Source organism: Protopterus annectens, chromosome 7.part1 (assembly GCF_019279795.1).
Source record: "Protopterus annectens isolate FY-2018-M chromosome 7.part1, PAN1.0, whole genome shotgun sequence".
NCBI lineage: Eukaryota > Metazoa > Chordata > Ceratodontiformes > Protopteridae > Protopterus > Protopterus annectens.
Genome location: NC_056740.1, coordinates 222,715,873 through 222,738,755, shown reverse-complemented (window position 1 = coordinate 222,738,755; position 22,883 = coordinate 222,715,873). Strand labels below are relative to the sequence as shown.

Below are 22,883 nucleotides of genomic sequence, written 5' to 3'. Positions count from 1 at the left end.
CTTTCTAGTACTAGGTCTCGCCTCCAAAATTACATCCATCACAGGTTTGCTGAGGGATGCTAAGGGGGAATTTAAGTGATTAACCAAGCTGCAAGATTCAACATTTGGAGCTGAGGGTGCAGACTTTGGTTCTCCTGCTGAGACAGTAAGGAAGGTGTCTGAGGCAGGTGCCATGGAGAAATGTGTGACAGACTGCGTAGGAGTGAGTACCAGTGCTGGCGAGGTCAGTCTGGAGCAATCAAAATCATTTTTGGTTTGTCCCGTTTGATTTTTAGTAGAACTTTGGAGAGCAGAGGCAGAGGGGGAAAGCCATAGACTGATAGGTTTTCCGAGCTGAAGGACAGAGCATCCACTTTCCAGGCTTTTTTGTGAGAAGTTCTTGTGCAAAATTTGTGCTACTGGTACTTCTGGGGTATGGCAAAAAGATCTACGTCTGGGCTCCCCCATTTGCATGTCAACATGTTGAAAATCCGTAGTTCCAGTTTCCATTCGTGTGGGTCCATGAGATTTCTGCTTAGTTCATCTGCCAAAATATTCAGCTTTCCTGGCAGGAATTGAGTTTGTAGTTGTACTTGACAGCTCAAGGCCATGTTCCACAATGCCATGGCTAGTCTGCAGAGGGGGTAGGAATGTGCATCCCCCCCCCTGCCTGTTTATGTACCACTTAACTGTGGTATTGTCCGTCCTTCTGTTCTGGATGAAGGTAGCCCTTGAAGGCTGTCCGTGCATTCTATACAGCTAGCATTTCTTTTTGATTGATATGAAGGTGCATTTGATTCGGGCTCCATTTGCTCTGAATGCACTTCACTGCCAGATGAGTCCCCCCATGCATAGTCTGATGCGTCTGTAGTTAGGGTTTGGGCGGCAGGGGGTAGTGTGAATGGCAGTCCCTTGTTTTGGTGGCAGGCATCTGCCCACCATAGGAACTCTAGTTGCAGGCAAGGTATGATAGGAATCATGGTTTCCAGGCTGTGACAATGTTGACTCCATAACTTTTTAAGTATCACTGAAGTTTCCTCATATGCAGTCTTGCATATGGAATTAGAAGAATGCAGGAGGCCATGAACCCCAAGGCTTGCAGTATTTCTCTTGCAGACAGCAGGGTTTTTGTGGCCACCTGTTTGAAGTAAGTCACCAAATGATTTTGCTTTTCTGGCATAAGGGAAGCCACCTGGGCAGTTGCATTCAAGCTTGCACCCAGGAATGTAATTTTTTGAGAGGGTACCAGTTGTGATTTTTCATTTATGGTGTACCCTAGACAAGTTAGAACCCTTTTTACAAACGCCAGATGTTTTAGAAGAAAGGCCTGGTTTTCTGCCTGAATTAGACAAACGTCCAGGTATGGATATATATGAATACTTCTTTGCCTGCAAAATGCAATTACTGGACCCAGGCACTTTGTAAATACCCTGCGCGCAGTAGATAAGCCAAAGGGCAGTGCAGAGAACTGATAATGCAAGTAGTCTGCTTTGAACCGTAGGTATCTTCTGCAAGATTTCCTGATTGGGATATGCAGGTAAGCCTCTTAAATCTAGAGTTCCCAACCAGGCATCTTTACCTAGCATAGGAAGTAACTGAAGAGTCAGCATCTTGAATTTTGGAACATCCAGAAATGTGCTTAAGAGTAGACAGGTCCAGAATTGGACGCCATATTTTGTCTTTTCTGGGTACCAGGAAAAGTCTGGAATAAAAACCTTGTCCCTTTTCCTCTTCTGGTACTAGTTGAATTGCCCCCATGTTTAGGAGGGGTTTCTGAGCCTCTGCCCACTAATTCGGGGGCAGGTCTGGCCATCCGTTTAGAGTTGGCAACGTGTGAAAATGAAATCTGTATCCTTGGGACACTATATTTAAAACACATTTGTCCTGGGTTATAAGTTGTCAGTTTTTTGCATGAAGAGCCAGTTTTCCCCTCAAAGGAGTGGCTAAAATAAGTGCTTGGTAGTTCTAAATGAAAGTCATTGAGACTGTTTACCATAGGGAGGTGCCTTATTGGTTTCCAGATTTGGAAGCGGAGGCACCCCATTGCTTAGTTCTGAAAGTCCCTTGGGAATGAAACCTGGTGCTTTTGGAATGTCTGGGTTTGGCTTGAGTGGCTCTGGAAGGAATTGGAAAGGACTAGTTCTTAGTAGGCCAGTGTCTACTAAATCTTGGAGGTTGTACTTGTAAGAAATCTTTCACAGTTTTCATAGATTTAGCTTTATCTTCAATCTTTTTTAGAACGTCTTCAGCCTTATTGCAAAACAGATGGTCCTGCTGCAAAGAAGCATCCAACAATTTTGCTTTAACATGATCAGGCAGAGATTGCTCCTTAAGCCAAGCATGCCTTCTAAGCACAGACCCAGTAACAGCAGCCCTGCAAGAGGCCTCAAGAATCAAAGCCGCATTGCAAAGTATGTTTTCCAACTTGTTCAGCTGAATGCAATAAATCCTGTAAATCCTTATTTTCCACGCAGTCAGAAATCAACATCATTTTCTGTTTAAGCAGTCCCATGACATGCTGTTGATATTTTAGCATATGGAATTGACAGTTTAAAGCCCGGACTGCCAAGGTTGCAGAAGTATAAACCTTTTAACCCCTATCTATCCAGCACCCTGGAATCTCTATCAAAAGGGGTATGATTTTTAGCAGTAGAAGCCTTAACTCCCTTGGGCCCCTGAGAAATGGTTTCAGGGTCTGCAACAGGATTTCTGAAAAGGAATTTGTGGGAGTCAGGAACCCTGTAGTATCTGTCTGGCTTACAAGAGGCAGGGAATCAGAGGCCATACTGGATTCTGAAAACACAACCACCATGTCTAGCACAGGAGGTATAGCCAAAGGCCTGTGCTGAGGAAGAAGGAAATCTCTAAGTTTCTTTTTGGATTCAGAAAAATCCTGACTTTTCCAGTGGAAATGCTCCCTTAAGGTATGTAAAGTTTCCTCAAAAGAAAATCCTCAGGGGGAGAAGCAGAAGGAATGGAATCTTCTGCATCAGAGTCCTCATAAGTAGGTATGGACAAATCCTGTTCATTATAAGAGTCAGAAGAAACAGAGTCCTGTTGAGAAGATTCATAGTCAAGTTCAGCCCTAGGCCTCTTAGAAGGGGGAAGGGGGGGTTGACTACCCCTGATTAGAGTAATTAAATCTTCAGCCATTTTGATCATTTTTTTTTTAGGCGTAGGGGCCTGAACATGTGGCCTGGGCATCGTTTTTTAGACATAGATCGAGATTATGGCCTTAATATTGAAGGTGGTGTCGGTTTAATATACAAATCTGTAGGCCTGAATACACCCTCAGAAGCCGGTGCCTGCACAGCCGCTCTGGACCCATCCAAGGTAGAGACATCCGCGGGTTCCATAGGTGAAGCATCTTGCGGCATACCGGACTCTGAATGAGTCTCAGTAGAGGCCTGCGAATCAGAAGTAGCGGGTATCAGGGGCTGCGAAAGCACCTCACTTGAGTAACGGCAAACTGGCGACTGGCTTAGGAGAAGCATCGTCGGCAGTTTTGGACCTCAACAGCCTGTCTCTGTCTTTTTCTTTGCATTTTTTTCAGTATTCCGGTAGTCGGATTGCCAACTGATTTCATTTCTGGATAATTAAACACAGAACCAAAATATTTAGAAGCAAAAATGCACAGACGACGGATAGTGCGCTGATTAAATAAAGCACAAAACCGACAGCAAGGTACGTTGTGGTCAGGGCCTAGACAAGGAATACAGTACAAATGAAAATCCTTATGAGGTATTTGATTTCCACAAGTAATACAATTATTAACTTTTACTGACATCGGTAAGGAGCAAGAAAAAGTTTCCTTAATGGGGTACTTAGCTTTTTAGTTGAAGACTTCGGTTCTGAAACTCGAAAACGAAAATTTCAGGAGTCAGCTGACCGGCACTTGTAAACTGCTTCTGCTTCGGGCACCGCGCGACAAAGACGGATGTAATGGCGTTGGCTGCATGTTTTATACCCCCGACGACCTGACATCATGGAAGAAGGGACAGCAACAGACGCAGGACCGAAGACTTTGTTAATCAGGCCGAATGAGGGCAACCTGCCAGCAGATTACCGAAATGTAATGACTGCAACAGTGAAACATGAAGAACATCTTGTTAACACCCATCCTCTCTTGAACCTTTCTTTCCGATATCAATATCTTCACTTGATGATGAAGGGAGTGTATTCTTTTGGAGGTAAGTTTTGCCAGCATCTGCTATGAATCCAATTCTGCACCTAAGAAAGTAATATGCTGTGAAGGTGACAAGGCAGATTTTTTTTTTAAGTTTACTGTAATGCCTAGCCTGGTGCAAAGACGCATAGTCTCGTCCCTTGTCTGCAGAAGTAGATGCTTAGTGGTGGTGGACAGGAGCCAGTTGTTTAGGTATGGAAACACTTGGAATCCCTGGCTTCTCATCTCAAGTGAGCAGTGACCACTGCCATGCATTTGGTGAACACTCTGGGGGCTGTAGTGAGACCAAAGGCAGGGTTCGAAACTGGTAATGACTGGCTCCCAGCCAAAAGTGTAAATATCTCCTGGACCGCTTGTCCATTTTTATGTGGTAATATGAGTCCTGGAAATCTATGGAGCACATCCAGTCATCTTTCCCTATAAAGGGAAATATTGACTGCAGCATCACCATCCAGAACTTTTAACTTCTTCACAGATTTGTTTAATTTGCTGAGATGCAGAAAAGGTCTCCAGTCCCTTGTCTTTTTTGGTACTAAAAAGAACCTTGAGTAAGTTCCAGATCCAATCGGGTCTGTGGGGACATCTTAGATGACTCTTTACTAACAACTTGAGTATCTTTTGTGTTGCGTAGTCCTTTTGACCGGGTGGAACATCTGGTATGGACTTGTTTGTGGGAGGGGGAGTAGAAAAGGGGATGCAATATCCTCTGGATAGGATAGTCTCTACCCATTTGTCATCGGAGATCTCAAGCCAGGTGTTTGGGTACAGTGACAAACGTCCCCCGACTGCCTCCAGAGAAAAGCAGACGGGCCTCCCAGAGAACTTCTCTCCGTCTCCCTGATTTTGCAGACCCCCTCTGCCATGAGGTCGTCATCTTCCATTAGTACCTCCCCCTTTGCCCCCGAGGGAAGTGTCACCACTTGCGTCAGAAAAACCTTTTGGGGCTTGCAGAACCACATTTTACTGCCTTTCTAACCTTTGGGATAAGGTCTAGATGGGGCGGAAAAACAGACTCCAACGGTAGACTAGGTTTTGCAGTCCTGTTCACACCTGGTCAAAGTTTCTTTCACCTTTGGTCCAAAAAACGGAAGAACCATCAAAGTGGGCATTGGTGCAGGAAGACCTGAAGGGTTCAGCAAAGTTGCAAAGATGCATCCAGGAATGTCTCCATAGGGAAATTCCTGTAGCTGCTGCTCTGCTTAATCCATCAGCTGCATATGAAATTAGTCTCAAGGAGGAAATGACAATAGAATTGATTTTCCATATCTGTCCATAGTCTGTGACTCTCTGTTGGGAGGATGAACAGATGAGGAGGTCTCAGATAACTCCTCCTTAGTGGCTGCAGCCACAACCAACGCATCTACAGGGACTCCTTTAGTCAGGAACACATTCTCTGTAGTGGCAGTGACAAATTTTTTGGGCCTCTGTGGAACAGGTTCCACTGTATCAGGGGAAGTCCAGGCCTTTCCAGAAATAACTAAGGAGCTGATCATAGGGGGGAGCCACCCAGGAGGTGGAAGTCTAGATCCAAACGCCTCCAGGTACACTGATTCATCCTCTGAAGGGTTAGTGGGCTTCCAGCCACCCTTCAGGATCTCAAGGATGTCAGCAAATGAGACATCCTCAGAGAGGAACCGTCGGGACCCTTCAGACTCATCTAGATCCGTGTCCGATGTAACCGTCTCAGGGGAGTTTATGCGCTTCCCCTTGCACAGCCTCTTCCGAGGGACTTCCTCAGAGGGATACTCTGGAGAAGTTTCGGAGGAGACAATGCCACCTGCAGGGGCTTCCTGGGGCTCTGCATCTCTACGCTTGGGGGGAGTTGGTGAAGAAGAGACCAACACTGGCACCTGTGAGGGAAGAGAAGATAGTTCAGAGAGCAGAGCTGTCTGGGATGACGGCACTCTCTCCAATAGCTCAAAAGCCCGCTCACTCCACACTAAAGAGACCCTCCACTCCGAAGATGGTGAAGATAGACTGTGAGGCAGAGCAGGTGGCTCTGAAACAGAAGTAGGAACAGAGCTCAACCTCGCTGATAGAGTCGGCTTGGAGAACTGTTTGGGCAGGCACCCCCAGACCCGATGGGTGAGCGTCGGCTCCTAGACTCCTCAAGATTCAAAGGACCCTAAGACATCGGAGCAGAAGTCGGAACAGTTACTCCTGAAGGAGATTCGGTACAGACGGCTCCAGTGCTAACAGATCTATACTCTCTGGCTCCAAAACCACCACCGGGGTTGGAGGTGGAATCAAAATTGGTGTCCTGGATGGTCCCAAATCCTTTGGGGTCGGAGACAATAAAATTTTTACCAGCACCGGAGTTTTAAGCAATCTCTTCACCACCTGCTCCACATCATCAGATAAACTCCTGGAAGAATGGGAGGATACTGAAGGAGATCTGGCCCTTTCCAAAATGGGCGATCTCAAGGTTGGAGATATCGGCTCCAAAACAGGAGACAGTTTCCTAACTGGTAACTCTACCGGCTCCGAGGATACTGATGGGGCCGAAGAGGTTGATTTTGTCTTGTCGGAACCAAGAGCCCTCTGTTCTGAAGCAGTAACTTTTTTGGAGGCTCTGAATCCGGAGCCGAAGTAATATGTCTTTTGGAACCTGTATGGGAAGATGGCGGCTAGGAGCTTTGAGAGCCCTCTAAAGATTCCTGGAAAGGACATTTCAACAACCATCTGACCATCAATTTATTTCTATGCTCTTGAAGGACCCTGCTGCTGAACCCATGGCAAATCTTGCAAGGGTCTTGTAAGTGGATGTCACCCAAACAGTATACACTAGTGTGCCCATCCATAATCGACATCTTTTGAGTGCATTGATCACACTTCTTAAACCCAGATTGCCTATGTTCTTTAGGCTCTTTCTCCTTTTCTTCTGACATACTCAAAAAACAAGGGACAAAATATTAACAGGAAGAAGCTATGTAAATTTCTAAATATACACTAACTATAAACTGCTCCGAAGAGAAAGGGAGCCTAGTAACACACACAAAGTTGAAAGACTCACAGAAAAAAAAAGTTTGTTGTTAAACTTTAAGTAAGGAAAACACTAAAGACGGTTTAACATTAAATACACAGGTCCAAAGAAACAGGAGCCTACTGCTATAAACACCATACCCGAAAAAGGTTTCAGCAGATGCTGTAAGAGGAAAAAAAAAGTCAGAGAATGGATCTAACTACTAAATGATGCACTAAAAACTAGTAGTAGAAAGCCACACACAAACGATGGAGAATCCTCTAACTAAAACAGAATCTCCAAGGGAAGGGAAGGCACAGGGAGGGAAGCGACCCTCTAAGTTAAATGGGCTAAGAGTCCTCCAAGTCAAACAGGTCTCTCACAGACACAAAGGGGAAAAACACAAATGATGGGCCGAAGCAATGAGGGCTTTTAACTATCGCACAAAATAAGACAGAAAGCTGCCAAAAAAACTGCAGAAATAAGTTAAATAAATCTACTTAGCCAACAAGCCAGTTGAAGACATCCCGGTCACTTGAGTGGCAAACGAGATCTGGGGATTTATACAGATGCATCATGAAATAGGGGGTTAGCCTCAATCCAGTGGAAGCTCTCAAGCTTTTGTATTCAGCAGAGTCAGAACTGATGCTCTGTTCCGAACCCAACCAGCAAGAATTAGGCGAGACAGGACAACATAACATCAAATATTTCCTGAAAAGGTGATTGATCGGGATATGGAGATTATCCATAGACACCAAATAAGCCTGAGGAACCAGAAGAAGAAACAAAGTCTGAAGGGATAACGTTCAAAAGCAAGGCACTTTCAAAAAGGTATTCAGATGAAAGATGTCTAGAATTGATCTCCAAGTACCCTCTTTTCTGGGTACAAGAAACATCCTGGAGTAAAACCTCCTCCCCCTTTGGGACACAGGAACCTCCTGAACATTACCCAGAGTCAACAGGTCCCGAAGCATGTCTGAAAACAGGAGCTGTTCCTGAGGGGGCTGAGAAATACCCATACAAATGGGTACTGATTTCCAAGCCATGAAATACCTCTGGCAAATAATGGACAGGACCCAAGAATCCTGAGTAATCTGTAGCTAAACAGTAAGAGAGAGGAAAGGAGAAGAGAAAGACAAAAGTGGCTGGGAAGAACAGCAATGTCAGACAGCACCTAGTTTATCTGGAAAAGGAGAGTTCTGAGGCACAGAAGTCTGAGTAGCCATAGCAGGAGGAGCCCACTTGCCCTTAGCAAGAGGGGAAGATTGCCTGCAAATAAAGACTGGCTTATTGGGATAGTTTCTCTGAAATTTAGACACAGGAGAAACAAACACGTTAAGTTCCTGTAAAGCCTTACCCTTATCCTGAAGGGACTTAAATACAGCAGCTTCACCAAACAAGTGTTCATTATCAAGAGGGGCAGCCATCAACTTAACCTTAATATCAAACAAAGGTTGAAGCCAAAGCCAAGAACACTTCCTCATCACTGAGCCAAAAGCAGCAGCCCTCGAAGAAGCATCTACTGCATCATAACTACACTTGATGGAAAGACGAGCCACCCAGGAGGAAGTTCCTAACAGGGAAAAGACAGAAGATTTACCCTCAGAGTCTGCAAAGTCAGAAATAACCCGAAAGGCCTGAGATAGGAGCGAGAACAAATACCTGGACATATGGGTTTGATAATTAAAAGTCCCAAAAGCCAAGGTATCAGAGATATAAACCTTCTTGCCCAGCCTTTCCTTGGTCCTGCTATCAGAGGGTAGTAACTTGGGAGAAGCAAGTAACTGAGAGGGCTTGTCAGAAGCTACAGACACCACGAGGAGTCAGCAGATGGACACTTGTACAAAAAAGTATAGTCTTCATGTTCCCTATAAAACCTATCCGGTTTCTTGGGAGCAGGGGGCCGGGAGTCCTGAGCCTTAGAAGCATTAGAAAATTCATGCAACAAGGCAGCCAAAACAAGAGGCACAGCAGAAGGTTTAGGTGACTCCCATCTGCAACAACTCATAACATCCATTATGAACCTCAGAAACCTAAGCACAATTCCACTTAAAGAACTTCAGCATCCTGAAGAAAGTGTCCCCAAAAGAAACATCTACCAAAGGGTGTATCAGGACTGGTAGATTCAACTTCCTCAGAGCCATAGTCCAAAGGAGAGGGAATCTGAGAAGAGTAAACAAGGGATTCCTCAACTGAATTCAGCTCCTCTTCAGAAGAATCCTGTTCCCTGGGTCTTTTACGAGGGGTAGCAGATGACCAAGGTGGGGCAGGAACAGAAACCCCCTGAGGAAGTTTCAATGACATCAAAGCACTAAAGAAACCCTGAGTGAAGGCCTGCCATTCACTCTGTGTATCCTTAGGAGCAGTAGTATATTTAGTCTTTTGCTTTTTCTTCAATGGGATGTTGCCTTATAAAATTTGGAAGGGTCAGACCCAGGATGGCATTCAATAACAGTAGGGGCTTCTTCTCTGACTAATATCTGGGGAAACACCCCTAGGCCCCCCTAGGCCCCTCAGAAATAATCAGCCACAGTTCCCTCTGAACATCAGAAATGGAGTCTGCACTACCTCCTTGGACATGCTTAAAGTTGAATCTCCACAGGCCTCCAACCCAGTCTCTGCAGAGAAATCCAACAATTAAACTGGGCAAACCTCCAGACATTCACTCACTTTGGGAGAGACGTCTGGTGGAGGGTGAACAGCAGAAGATGCTGGCCTAGGCCTCCTCCTTCACTGACTGCTATCCCTTGGAGTGGAAAGTTCCCTCCATTGCGTCTTTCATGAGAAGCTTAAGATGCTAGTTCTCAAGACAAAGCACCAAAGAAGACAGTCTACTATGCAGGGTTTAGGATGTATGGTCATGCAAGGTGCCAAGACAAAACAGACTGTTTGTGGTGATCTTTGTGGGGAATCTCTCCTACACTTGCATTTATCTTTCCTGGATGACATGAAACCCCACAAACAAAAATAAAAGGAGAAATACAAAGGAACCCCAACAGGACACTTAGCTGCAACGGCTTGGTGAAACCAGCAATGGAACGGGTGTTCAGACTGAAGATCTAGAGATGGCATTCAGACTGGCAGCAATGACTGTCTGAGGATGGTATATTTGGACGTCACCTTTATGCCCCATGCTAAGCAATAAGCATACGTGTGATGGACGGCATACCTTAAAAGCAGCCTAAGGCTTTGGTATACTGGTCAGATGTCAGGCTGCCCTTGAAAGGGGATCCCTATTGTAACAAATACCACAATAGTGAACTGTAAGGACATCCACCAGGTAAGATCTTGTTGGGAAGCAAAAAACTACACAAGATCAGTCAATCTAGGAGGTGCTGGCTGAGAGGCTAAGTGGATATGAGCACGTTACTATAAATCCTTAAAAACATTATACTTACTTAAAATTATGCCTTGGGGGTAAATTAACAGCATTACATTCTAGTAGCCCAATTTTCTAATGCACAATAAAATCCCACACACCAAACAAGTGAGAAAGTATGAAAAGAATACTAACTTGCATTAACTATAACCTCCAACTTTTCTGGTTGAATTAGCATGTTTCATAATAAATCATACTTTAAGTGCAGATGAACAGCTTTAATCTGAGACATTGAAAATCTAGGTTTTAACTGTTTCCTGGAGAACCAGGTGGGCTGGGATGCATATAAAGGTTGGCTTTCTGTTCCTTCCTTAAATCAGGATAGAGTGTACTGCTTCACTTGATTGTTCCCTGGTTTTCAGGGGGAATTAGTCAAACAAAACTGCTAAAGGAAGCATATGAAGCTTTAGCAGAGTATGTCTGATGTGAAGCAGCATGCACTATGGTGTAAATGTGGACCATAATGTAGTCTGCCTCAAGAAGCTGCACTTATAGCATACCCAGCCATTTATATAGGAAAAGGCCCCTCTTACCCCAGTCCCAACACCCTCCACATAAAAAAGGGCTTACAAGGGGAAGCTGATGAAGGCTAATAGCTGAAAGGACAGAGATCTCGAAGGGTCAGTGGAAACAAGACATGCCACAGCATTTCTACACATGCCAAGGCATTTCTACCATGATGTAAACCTGAAATATAATAATGTGAATTGTAATATTTGCAGTTCTCTAATTCCTACTGTACAGTTTTTGTTGTATATTGTTACTTTCTGTTCTATTTTTCAAGTGTCCAACTTACTGCCTCGGTTCTTTTTTTTTTTTCTTCCTTGTGAATTATTTCACCAGGTCATTATTACCTGCAAATGATCAGTTGTAATCAGTATACCAACTGGTAATTAAATGCAAAACAAAAAACAAACATAAAACCATGCATGTTTGTTAGAGACCATAAAATATGGATGATAAAGCAATAAAGTAGTTAATAAAAAAAAATCAAACTGCAGAAACAAAATATTGCACAAATATAATAGTCCTCACTTAACTTACCCTGTCGACCATAAAGTCTATTGCATGTGCCATGCTAGCGTCAACTGGACCAGTTGCAAAATTACCAAGAACTATCTTCTTTAGCATAAATGCAGGCATCAACCAAAAGCTGGAAAAAAACATACAAGTGAACTGAGAACAGCTCGGACATGTTAAGCAATTTTTGTAAGACGTCAAGAACAGATTTCATCAATCTCAGTGTCCAGCATGGACTCTGTATTCTGGTGTCAAAAATGAGAACATGAAATGGACCAGTTTTAATTGGTTGAACCCAGAACAGACATCGTGGCAAAACTTCAGGCAGTTAGCGATCAAGCATATTTTAGCGCACAAATTATTAATTAGTAATAATAAGAAAAGTATAAATAGTATAAAAATTTGGGAACAAATCTTTAATATTATATTGGCTTAGAGGTTTCTATCCACTTTCTTTTAGGACATTCTGCATGCGTACAAACACATTCTTAGACTAGATAGAAGATGTAGAAATAATACAGATTGTGGGCTTGAGTTGGTTTATAATTGTCTATAGTAGATGTTTTTATGTTTATTTTTTCATTTTCATGTACTTGATTAATATATTTATTCTTAAGGTATAATGTGGAAATTCGAAATGGAACTAAACATTGGAAGCAATATTGTACATAATGTAAATAGTGTGTGAATTGTATTATGGTTTTGAAAAACAATAAAAATGATTATTGAAAAAAAGAAATGGACCAGTTTTCTACATCTGAAAATTCTGTCAAACTCACTATAGAATCACAGAAAAGCATTCCAGCATATGCTAAAACAAATCAAAACTACCCTCTCTTTCACTCACACCGAACACGCATTAAAAATATGCTAATACATACTCATACTGTTCCTTCTATATAGAGACATTAAACTTTTCTTAATGCACAAAAATCCTTATTGTAATAAACGCAAGTTTCACTTAATTCAGAGAGAAAATGGTGATTCAGTTTGGAAACTACAATAACTTTAAACCCGAACATTTGAACATTACTTTCAATACAGCAGAGAAAGTACAGTTATACATGTAAACTTCCTCCGTAACAGCAGATGTTCAAAAAGGATTACTCCTTCAGAAGCCAAACTATACTGGTTATAACCTGCCCAGGATATGCACAAGTGACCAAGTTGCTGCCCCTAGTATATTTCTAAAATCCAATCCTTTCCAAATAGCCACATATGTAGCCAAAGCCCAGGAAGAGTTAGCCTTGACCCTGCCTGAAGTCTCTTTTCTACTGAGCTTAACAAAAAGCAATAAGCATGCAACAGCCATTTAGAAACAGTTTCTTTTGACACTATTTTCTATGTAGGTAAGGAAGTTACAGAGATAATTAGAATTCATTCATGTATTTTACTGTTAGTGTAGTATTTGAGCTGCCTGTGTACATCCACAATATATACAATTTTCTCTCACCTATTTTCAGGTTCTGCATAGAAAACAGGGAGATGTATAGCTTGGCTCAAGGTAAACTTTAAAACCACTTTAGGCATACAAAAAGGGCTTGTTCTCCAAGTTACCCCACTCTTGTGAAAGATTAGACAAGACTGAATCATCATAAGAACTTGTAATTCAAGCACTCTTCCTGCAGAAGTTGAGTAATGAGTAACATTATTTTCTAAAATAAAAACTTCAAATAAGCCTCATGACCAGGTTCAAATGGAAACATTTTAAGTTGCTACAGTAAAGGAAACCAAACAGTAGTCCTCTAGGTGGGCAGACATGTTAAACTCTTTTCAAGAACTATTTCACTTAAGGCAGTACAGAAAGGGGGATCCACGGGCTATCGAGTAAAGACAGCACACAGTGAATCTTGACAGAGGAGCAAGAAAGGCCAGATGATGACTTGCAAAAATACTGTAGAAACAATGACATCTAGGGCTGAAAAGGTTCCCAGTTCTTACTTTGGCACAAACTCGAAAACCTTTCACATAGTCAGATATGATTTTCTAGTAGCAGGTTTCTTAGCATCCTTTAATACCTGTGGCACTGCTTAAGTGTCTAAAATTATTAAAATTCTATCATCCAAGCAATGAACTGAAAAAAATGAATGGAGTGTATCAGACAACCCCTGCTCCAAGTGAGTAAATATATTCTGTGAGGAAACTTGGGGTAATTACCCTTGATCATTTTCAAAAGAAAGATGAAAGTTATGCACTTACCATAATGATCAATCAGTGTTGTCGTCTTCTGTCTGGTTCAGTCTGTGGGGCACATGATTTGATGCCGGCCATCTCAGAATCTTCAGTCAAAGAGCTCTGCCTCCTTTACAGAAAACACTGTACTCATACTGTCTCCTCAGACTGAGTTTGTCCATGACAACCCCCTGAAATAACAATGAGTTTAAAAGTACAGTTGTGTATCTACCATAAATGTAGATGTTAAGAGTGTATTCACTGTTGCAGTCATTACACTTGGGTTATCCTGCTGGCAGGCTAGTTGGCCTGAATTCCAAAGCTGGTCCAGCGTCGGTTGCTGTTGCCTCTTCCCTGACGTCAGTGCGCCAGGGGTATACAAGATGAAGCAGATGCCATTTTCTTCAGTTTTTCTTGCCCCAGATGTCAGGTGCCCCCAAAAAGGTAGGCTGTAAAATTATGATCATAAAAAAGCATGCACATAACCTTCATTTACAAGCAAATACACCACATAGGCTGTATAGAATAGAATAGATAGGCACAGATAAGTCCCAGCAAAGAGAAAGGGGGATGGAGGGAGGGTAACCTGGACTGCAGCAGTGAATACACCAACATCTACATTTATGCTAGGTACACAACTGTACTATGTTCATCGTGTTTCACTGTTGCAGTCATTACACTTGGGTTGAATCCCAAAGCTGAGGTTGGGCGGCTCGGCCTAAATAGAGTTAGGAGTGGCTATGAGGCCCTGCAGAACTGCAGTGGCAAAGCCTGCTCTAGATTTAGAGTAGAGAGGTAAATGGTAGTGCTTTGTAAAAGTGTGCACTGAAGTCCATGTTGCAGCCTCCAAAATATCCTTGGTTGGTACTCCTCTGAGGAAGGCTGCTGAAGTGGCTGCTGCTCTGGTAGAATGCGGCCTAATGCCCCTGGGCACTGATTTGCCATGTTGTGAATAGCAGAAACGAATGCATTGGCCTATCTATTTTGAAATAGTCTGCTTTGAAATGGCTTTTCTTTGGGAACCTGCAGCATATGCCACTAAGAGCTGCTCAGTCTTTCTGAAGGCTTTAGTCGTGTCCAAGTAAAAGCGTAGCTGTCTGTGTATGTCCAAAGTATGCAGAAGTCTCTCCCCCTTATTCTGTGGGTTTGGATAAAAAGTAGGCAAATGTATGGTTTGGTTAAGAGCCACGCTGGATACTACCTTAGGCATAAATGTCGGGTTTATCCTTAGAGAAACCCTGTCCTGATGGAAAATAATAAAAGGTTCCACAGCCATTAGTGCCTGTAACTCAGACTCTTCTTGCTGAAGTTATTGCTAGGAGAAGAGCGGTTTTCCATGACAAGTATTTTATCTCTGCTGTATTGGCAGGCTCAAAAGGAGGCAGCAGTGTTTTTCAGAGACAAAATTGAGGTCCTATGTAGGTACTGGAGCTCTCCTTGGAGGTCTTATGTTTTTGGCCCTTCTGAGAAACAGTCTTAGCAGTGGATGAGAAAAAAAATAGGTGGCTTCGTATTGTAATGAGCTGAAATGGCAGAGGCATGGATCTTAACTGATGAGAAGGATAGGCCTTTGTCCAGTATCTCAGTTAAGTATTGCAAAATCTGAGGAATATTTGGTTCAACCGAGTCAATTCCCTGCGCTTGGTTCCAAGCACAGAATCTCTTCCATTTGTCTGCATAAGATTTTCTGGTGCTAACATCCATAAAGTACAGTTTTGTACCTACCATAAATGTAGATGTTCGAGTGTAGACACTGCTGTAGTCATTACACTTGGGTTATCCTGTCACCGGTCTGAGTTCCAAAGTCTTGGTCCAGTGTCCATTTCTTGCCCCAGATGTCAGGTGCCCCCAAAAAGGTAGGCAATTCAAATTGCTAATAAAACATACATAAAAAAATGCAAACATACTTTCAGCTACCAGCAAATACTCCCCATAGGTAGTAAAAGGTAAAGGAACTAGGTACGTACTAGCCAGTAAGAGGGGAGGGAGGGTAACCTGGACTGCAGCAGTGTCTACACTCTAACATCTACATTTATGGTAGGTAAAAAAAACTGTACTATGTTCATCGTGTGACACTGCTGCAGTCATTACACTTGGGTAGAATCCCAAAGCTGAGGTAGGGTGGTTGGTTCTATAAGGCATTAGGGGGTGGCTATAAGGCCCTGCAGCACTGCAGAGGTGAAGCCAGCTCTGGATTTTAGAGTATAGAGGCAGATGGTAATGCTTGGTGAAGGTATGCACAGAACTCCATGTTGCTGCTTCCAAACTATCCTTGGTAGGTATTCCTCTGAGGTAGGCATTTGAAGTGGCTGTTGCCCTGGTGGAGTGAGATCTATTGCTGTTAGGCACAGGTTTTCCATGGTGCGTATAGCAGAAACGTATGCTATGTCCTATCCATTTGGAAATGGTCTGTTTTGAAATAGCTTTTCCCTGTGGTGCTGCAGCATATGCTACCAATAATTGCTCAGATTTTCTGAAAGGTTTGGTTTTGTCCAAGTAGAAGCGTAACTGCCTGTGAATGTCCAATGAATGCAGTAGTCTTACCCCTTTACTCTGTGGTTTTGAATAAAAAGTAGGCAAGTGAATGGTTTGGTTTAGAGACACACTTGAAGCCACCTTAGGCATAAACGTAGGGTTAGTTCTTAAGGACACCCTGTCCTGGTGGAAAATGAGGAAAGGTTCCACTGCCATTAGTGCCTGTAATTCTGAAACTCTTCTTGCAGAAGTTATTGCCAGGAGCAGAGCAGTTTTCCAAGAAATGTATTTTAATTCTGCCGTGCTAGCTGGTTCAAAAGGAGGTAAAGTTAATTTTTCCAAAACAAAGTTGAGGTCCCAAGTTGGAGTAGGTACTCTACGGGGGGTCTTATGTTTTTAGCCCCTCGGAGGTACTGTTTTAGCAAAGGATTAGAGAAAATTGGTGGATCCGTATTGTAATGTGCAGAGATGGCAGAGGCATGGATCTTGATGGATGAAAAGGAGAGGCCTTTGTCCAGCATCTCAGTCAAATATTGTAGTATCTGCGGAATGTTTGGCACAAGAGGATCAAGGCTGTGAGCCTGGTTCCAGGCACAGAACCTCTTCCATTTATCAGAGTAGGCTTTCCTGGTACTAGGTCTTCTGGCCTCCAGAATGACATCCATAACTGCTTTGGAGAGAGGCATTGCTTGCGTGGCTAGGGAATCTTCCATGCAGCTAGGTTTTTAGTGTCTTTAGCTGGCTGTGGAGTAACTGATTGTTGTGCTGAGACAGCAGATGTGGTATTTCAGGCAAAATCCAGGGTGGTCCTTGTGCTAAGTTTTTTAAGATTGCACCAGACTGGCCGCACCAGCACTGGTACCCAATCAGGATCATTTTTGGCTCTTCTTGCCTGGCTTTTATGAGTACCTTTGGGAGAAGAGGCAGTGGTGGAAAAGCATATACTTGTAGGTTTGTCCAGCTGAATGAGAGGGCATCCACTTTCCATGCTTGCGGATGGTAACTCCTAGTGCAGAATTTCTTTAGCTGGCAATTCATTGGTGAAGCAAACAGATCTATGTCCGGGCTCCACCATTTCTTTGTCATCATTCTGAATATTTGAGGATTCAATTCCCATTCGTGGGGATCCATGATATTTTTGCTTAAGTCGTCTGCCAGTGTGTTTTTCTCTCCTGGCAGGAATTGTGCTTGTAGAACTTGACAGTTTATAGCTGTGTTCCACAAGGTCATGGCTTGTCTGCAGAGGGGGTAGGAGTGAGTGCCCCCTTGCTCGTTTATGTACCACATAACTGTGGTATTGTCTGTCTTTAGTAGTTGTCCTGGATGCAACAGGTCCTTGAAAGCTACAAGGGCATTTTGTACAGCTAGCATCTCTTTTTGATTGATGTGAAGATGTCTTTGTTCTGCGGGCCACTTGCCCTGAATACATTTTCCTGCCATGTGTGCTCCCCAGGCGCAATCCGATGCATCTGTTGTCAGTGTTAGCCTGGCTGTGGGTTGAGTGAAAGGCTGTAACTGCTGCTCTGCATGAGGCCTCTAAAGAATCAAAACCACATTGCAAAGTATGCTTTCCCACTTGTTCAGCGGCATGCAATAAATCCTGAGGTGACAAGCTTGAGCCCACCATTGAAACTCCTGTTGAAGGCAAGGTATTAGTGGTATAACTGTTTCCAAACTTTGACAGTGTTGAGACCATACATTCTTTAGGTACCATTGTAGTTTCCTCATATGCAGTTTGGCATATGGAATTAGTAGTATGCAAGATGCCATGAAGTCAAAGGCCTGCAGATTTTTTCTTGCAGGGAGTTGGGTCTTTGTTGCCATCAATTGAAAGTATTGTGTCAGTTGTCCTTGTTTGTCTGGCGTGAGAAAAGCCATCTGGGCCGTTGTGTTCAAGCTGGCACCCAGGAATATTATCTCTTGTGAGGGCACTAGTTTTGATTTCTTTTCGTTTACTGTGTACTCTAGGCAACTTAACTTTTTTACAAATGCCAGATGCTGTAGAAGAATGTCCTTGCTCTCTGCTTGAATCAGACAGTCGTCCAGGTATGGGTAAATTTAAATGCCTTTCTGTCTGCAAAATGCAATTACTGGTGCCAGGCACTTTGTGAAGACCCTGGGCGCAGTAGATAATCCAAAGGGCAGTGCAGAGAATTGATAGTGCATTGGACCAGCTAAGAGAACCTGAGGTATCTTCTGCAGTTTTGTCTGATAGGGACATGCAGGTATGCCTCCTTGAGGTCCAAAGTCATGAGCCAAGCTTGCTTGCCCAGCATGGGAAGAAGCTGCTGTAATGTCAACATTTTGAATTTCGGAACATCCAGGTAAGTGTTTAGTGAAGAAAGATCCAGAATGGGCCTCCAGGCTTTGTCTTTTCTGGGAACCAGAAAGAGTCTTGAGTAAAATCCTTGCCCTTGTTCCTGTGGTGGTACCTTTTGAATAGCTCCCATGTTCATGAGTGCCATCATTTGTTTTTGGGTCTCTGCCCATTGATTTAGTGGCAGAATTTGGCATTCCTTTTAATCTTGGCAGAGTGTGAAAGTGGAACATGTAACCTTTTGAAATATTGAGAACCCATTTGTCTTGGGTGATCATATGCCAATTGTGATAAAGTGCCAGTTTTCCTCCCAAAGGGGCTGCCAAGAGTGAGTTGTTTGGCAGCTGGAGTGGGAAGTCATTGGGGCCGTTTTTTATATGGTTGGTGCCTGTCTTCCCATTCTTTCTGGCCTGATGCACCCCATTGTCGAGGCCTGTAAGGACCTTGTGGTTGACCTCTACCTCTTGGCCATCTGCATCTGCCCCTTTGAGGCCTGTCATTAACTGGAAAGGACCAATTCTTTGTTGGCCAGTTTCTACTAAATTGAGGAGGCTGAAACTGTAAGAAATCCTTCACTGTTTGCATAGATTTTGCTTTATCCTCCATTTTCTTTAATACCTCTTCTGCTTTAACTCCAAATAAAACAGCCTGCTGTAAAGGTGCATCCAGTAATTTAGCTTTAACATGATCTAGTAATGTATGTTATTTTAACCATGCATGTCTTCTAATGACAGAGCCTGTAACTGCTGCTCTGCACGAGGCCTCTAAAGAATCAAAACCACATTGCAAAGTATGCTTTCTCACTTGTTCAGCGGCATGCAATAAATCCTGCATTTCTTTAAAATTAGGAGGATCTGTATCTGGAAGCATTTTTTGTTTCAACTGAGACATCAAAAACTGCTGACATTTTAGCATGTGAAGCTGGAAATTTAAGGCTCTCATTCCTAAAGTTGCAGACGTATATACTTTCTTTCCCCATCTGTCTAGTGCTCTGGAATCTCTGTCAGAGGGAACTGGGTTCTTTGTTGATGATGCCTTAACCCCTTTGGGTCCCCGAGAAATAGTTTCAGGATCAGCAACAGGGCTTTACAGAAATTTAAGTGCAGGTCAGGACTCTAATATATATGTCCGGTTTAAGTGGAGCTGGAGGTAAGGAATCAGGATTTAAGCTGGATTCAGTGTACACATCATCCACAATATCTAGCACTGGCGGAATAGCCAGAGGTCTGTGTTGAGGTAATAATAGGAAGTCTCTGAGCCTTTTCTTGGATTCTGAATAATCCTGGCCTTCCCAATGGAAATGTTCTCTCATGGTATGTAAGGTTTCCCCAAAGGAGTAGTCCTCAGGCGGAGAGGCTGATGGAAGAGATTCCTCAGCATCAGAATCCTCATAAGGGGTAAAGAATATCCCAGGTCTGAGGATGAATCTGAGGAAATGGACCCCTGGTCGGATGAATCATAATCTGCACCCTGTCTAGGCCTTTTATCACGTGGGGGATGGGAACCCCCTGATCAAAGTTATTAGGTCTTCGGCCATTTTCAGCATTTGTTTCTTAGGCATGGAGGCCTGTCCTGGAGAATGCTGTACTTGTTTCTTAGTTTTTAAAGGGGGCTTTGACTTAGAAGAGGGTTTAATGCTTAGCTGAGTAGGTCTGAAGACACCCTCTGAAACTGCGGGTAAGCTCAGGCATACTCCAGATCCCTCTGCAGGATTGGTTTCGGTCTGCTGAAAAGCTAGTGCATCCGAAGGCCCAACCATCTCCACATGGGGGTCAGGGGCGGCCTGTGGTTCTGCAGAAGCGGTAGTCAGGGGCTGCGAAGGCACCTCCCTGAAAACCGGAGAACCGGTGACTGGCCTAGAAGAGTCTTCGTCGTCAGTTTTGGGCATCGGATGCCTGTCCTTGCCTTTGCGCTTTTTATGAATATCAGTGGTCGGAAGTTCCGACGGCATGGTATAATAAAATTTTCTGCCAAAGTAATGTCGGGCAAAATCAAACAGACGTTTAACAGTGCGCTTATTAAACCTAGCACAAAACAACAACCAATAACGTCTTGGTCTGGGCCTAGGCATGGGATACCATAAGAACGGAAATCCTTATGAGGTATTTGCTTCCCACAAGAAATACAGTTATTAACTTTTACTGACATCAGTCTGAGGCAAGAAAAAGTTTCCCCAACGGGGTACTTAGCTTTGTAGAAGACTTCTGGATTCAGAATGAAAATCTCAGGAGTAGGCAGACTGGCACTTGCAAAGAAAATGGCGTCTGCTGCATCTTACATACCCCTGTCGCACTGATGTCAGGGAGGAGGCGACAGCAACGGACGCCGGACCAAGACTTTGGAACTCAGGCCAGCTGGGGAACCGCCTGACGGCAGGATAACCCAAATGTAATGACTGCAGCAGTGTCACATGATGAACATCTGCTTTAGAGAGATTACATCATCTGCCATGCAGCCAGATTTAGGGTTCTGAGTTGGCTGTGCAGGATCTGATTGTTGTATTGGGTCAGCAAATGAGGTATTAGAGGCAATGTCCAGGCTGGGCCTTGAGACAAGCTCTTTAGGATTGGGTACCAGTGCTGGCGTGGCCAGTCTCGGGCAATCAGTATTTTTGGCTTCTCTTGTCTGACCTTTAGGAGCACCTTGGAGAGGAAAGGCAGAGGGAAGGCATATACTGTAAGGGCTTTCCAGCTGAATGAAAGGGCGTCCACTTTCCATGCTTGCTTGTGATAAGTTCGAGTGCAGAATCTCTGTAGCTGGCAATTGTGAGGGGAAGCGAATAGATCTATGTCTGGGCATCCCCATTTCCCTGTTATCATGCTGAAGATCTGTGGGTCCAGTTTCCACTCGTGAGGATCCATGAGGTTTCTGCTTAGTTCGTCTGCCAAAATATTCGTCTTTCCTGGCAGAAATTGTGCTTGCAGATGTACTTGATAAGTCAGTGCTGTGTTCCACAAAGTCATGGCTTGCCTGCAGAGGGGTGCCCCCTTGCTTATGTACCACATGACTGTAGTATTGTCCGTCTTTATCAGTAGTTGTCCTGGATGAAATAGGTCCTTGAAGGCTGTCGGGGCATTTTGTACAGCTAGCATCTCTTTTAGATTGATATGGAGATGCATTTGGTTTGTGGGCCATGTGCCCTGAATACATTTTCCTGCCATGTGCATCCCCCCAAGCATAATCTGATGCATCTGTTGTTAGTGTTTGCCTGGCAGTGGGTAAGGTGAATGGCTGTCCCTTGTTGTGGTGACAGGCCTGTGCCCACCATTGAAATTCCTGTTGCAGGCAGGGAATGAGAGTAATTACTGTTTCCAGGCTGTAACAATGTTGACTCCAAACACTTTTTAGATACCATTGTAGTTTCCTCATATGCAGTCTAGCATATGGAATCAGTAGAATGCAGGATGACATGTAGCCCAGAGCCTGCAGAATTTTTCTTGCGGATAACTGGGTCTTTGTTGCCATGTCTTTGAAGTAAGAAGTCAGATGCCTTTGTCTGGCGTGAGATAAGCCATCTGGGCAGTTGCATTTAAACTTGCACCCAGGAATATTATCTCTTGAGAGGGTACTAGCTTTGATTTTTCGTTTACTGCGTACCCTAGGCAAATTAGTAATCTTTTTACAAACGCCAGATGCTGTAGTAGAATGTCTTTGTCCTTTGCTTGAATAAGGCAGTCCAAATAGGGGTATATTTGAATTCCTCTGTCTGCAAAATGCAATTACTGGTGCCAGACATTTTGTGAAGACCCTGGGCGCAGTAGATAAGCCAAAGGGCAGTGCAGAGAATTGGTAGTGCAGTGAGCCAGCTATGAATGTGAGGTCTTCTGCAAGACTGTCTGATTGGGACATGCAGGTATGCCTCTGAGGTCCAAAGTTACAAGCCAAGCCTTCTTGTCCAGCATGGGCAGAAGCTGCTGTAGAGTCAACATTTTGAATTTGGGACGTCCGAAAAGTATTTAGAATAGACAAATCCAGAATTGGTATTCAGATTTTGTCCTTTCTCGGTACTAAGGAAAGTCCTGAGTAAAATCCTTGTCCTTGCTCTTGGTGTGGCACTGGCTGAATAGCCCCCATGTCCATGAGAGATGAAACTTGTTTTTGTGCCTCTTGCCACTGATTGGGTGGCAGGTCTGGCATGCCTTTTGCCTTTGGAAGGGTGTGAAAGTGGAACCTGTAACCCTGAGAGACTATATTTAAGACCCATTTGTCCTGGGTGATCTTGTGCCAGTTTTGTGAAAAAAAAGTGCTAGCTTTCCCCCTAAGGGTGCTGCCAAAAAATAAGGACTTGGCATTGGCAGAGGGAAGTCACTGGGACTGTTTTCTATAAGGCTGTGATTTGTCCTCGTCGTTTTTGGAGGTAGAAGCACCCCATTGCTTGGGCCTGAATGAGCCC

At 43.7% G+C, this 22,883-nt stretch overlaps 1 protein-coding gene across 1 annotated transcript in view; it reads right to left on the bottom strand.

Annotated features, from left to right (window-relative positions):
- SPG21 (SPG21 abhydrolase domain containing, maspardin) overlaps positions 1–22,883 on the bottom strand; it is a gene marked incomplete in the record, with an annotated part of 640,586 nt that overhangs the window by 128,017 nt on the left and 489,686 nt on the right. Inside the window, 1 exon segment of the mRNA XM_044078676.1 lies at positions 11,551–11,659. Within this exon segment, the coding sequence (XP_043934611.1) occupies positions 11,551–11,659 (109 nt within the window).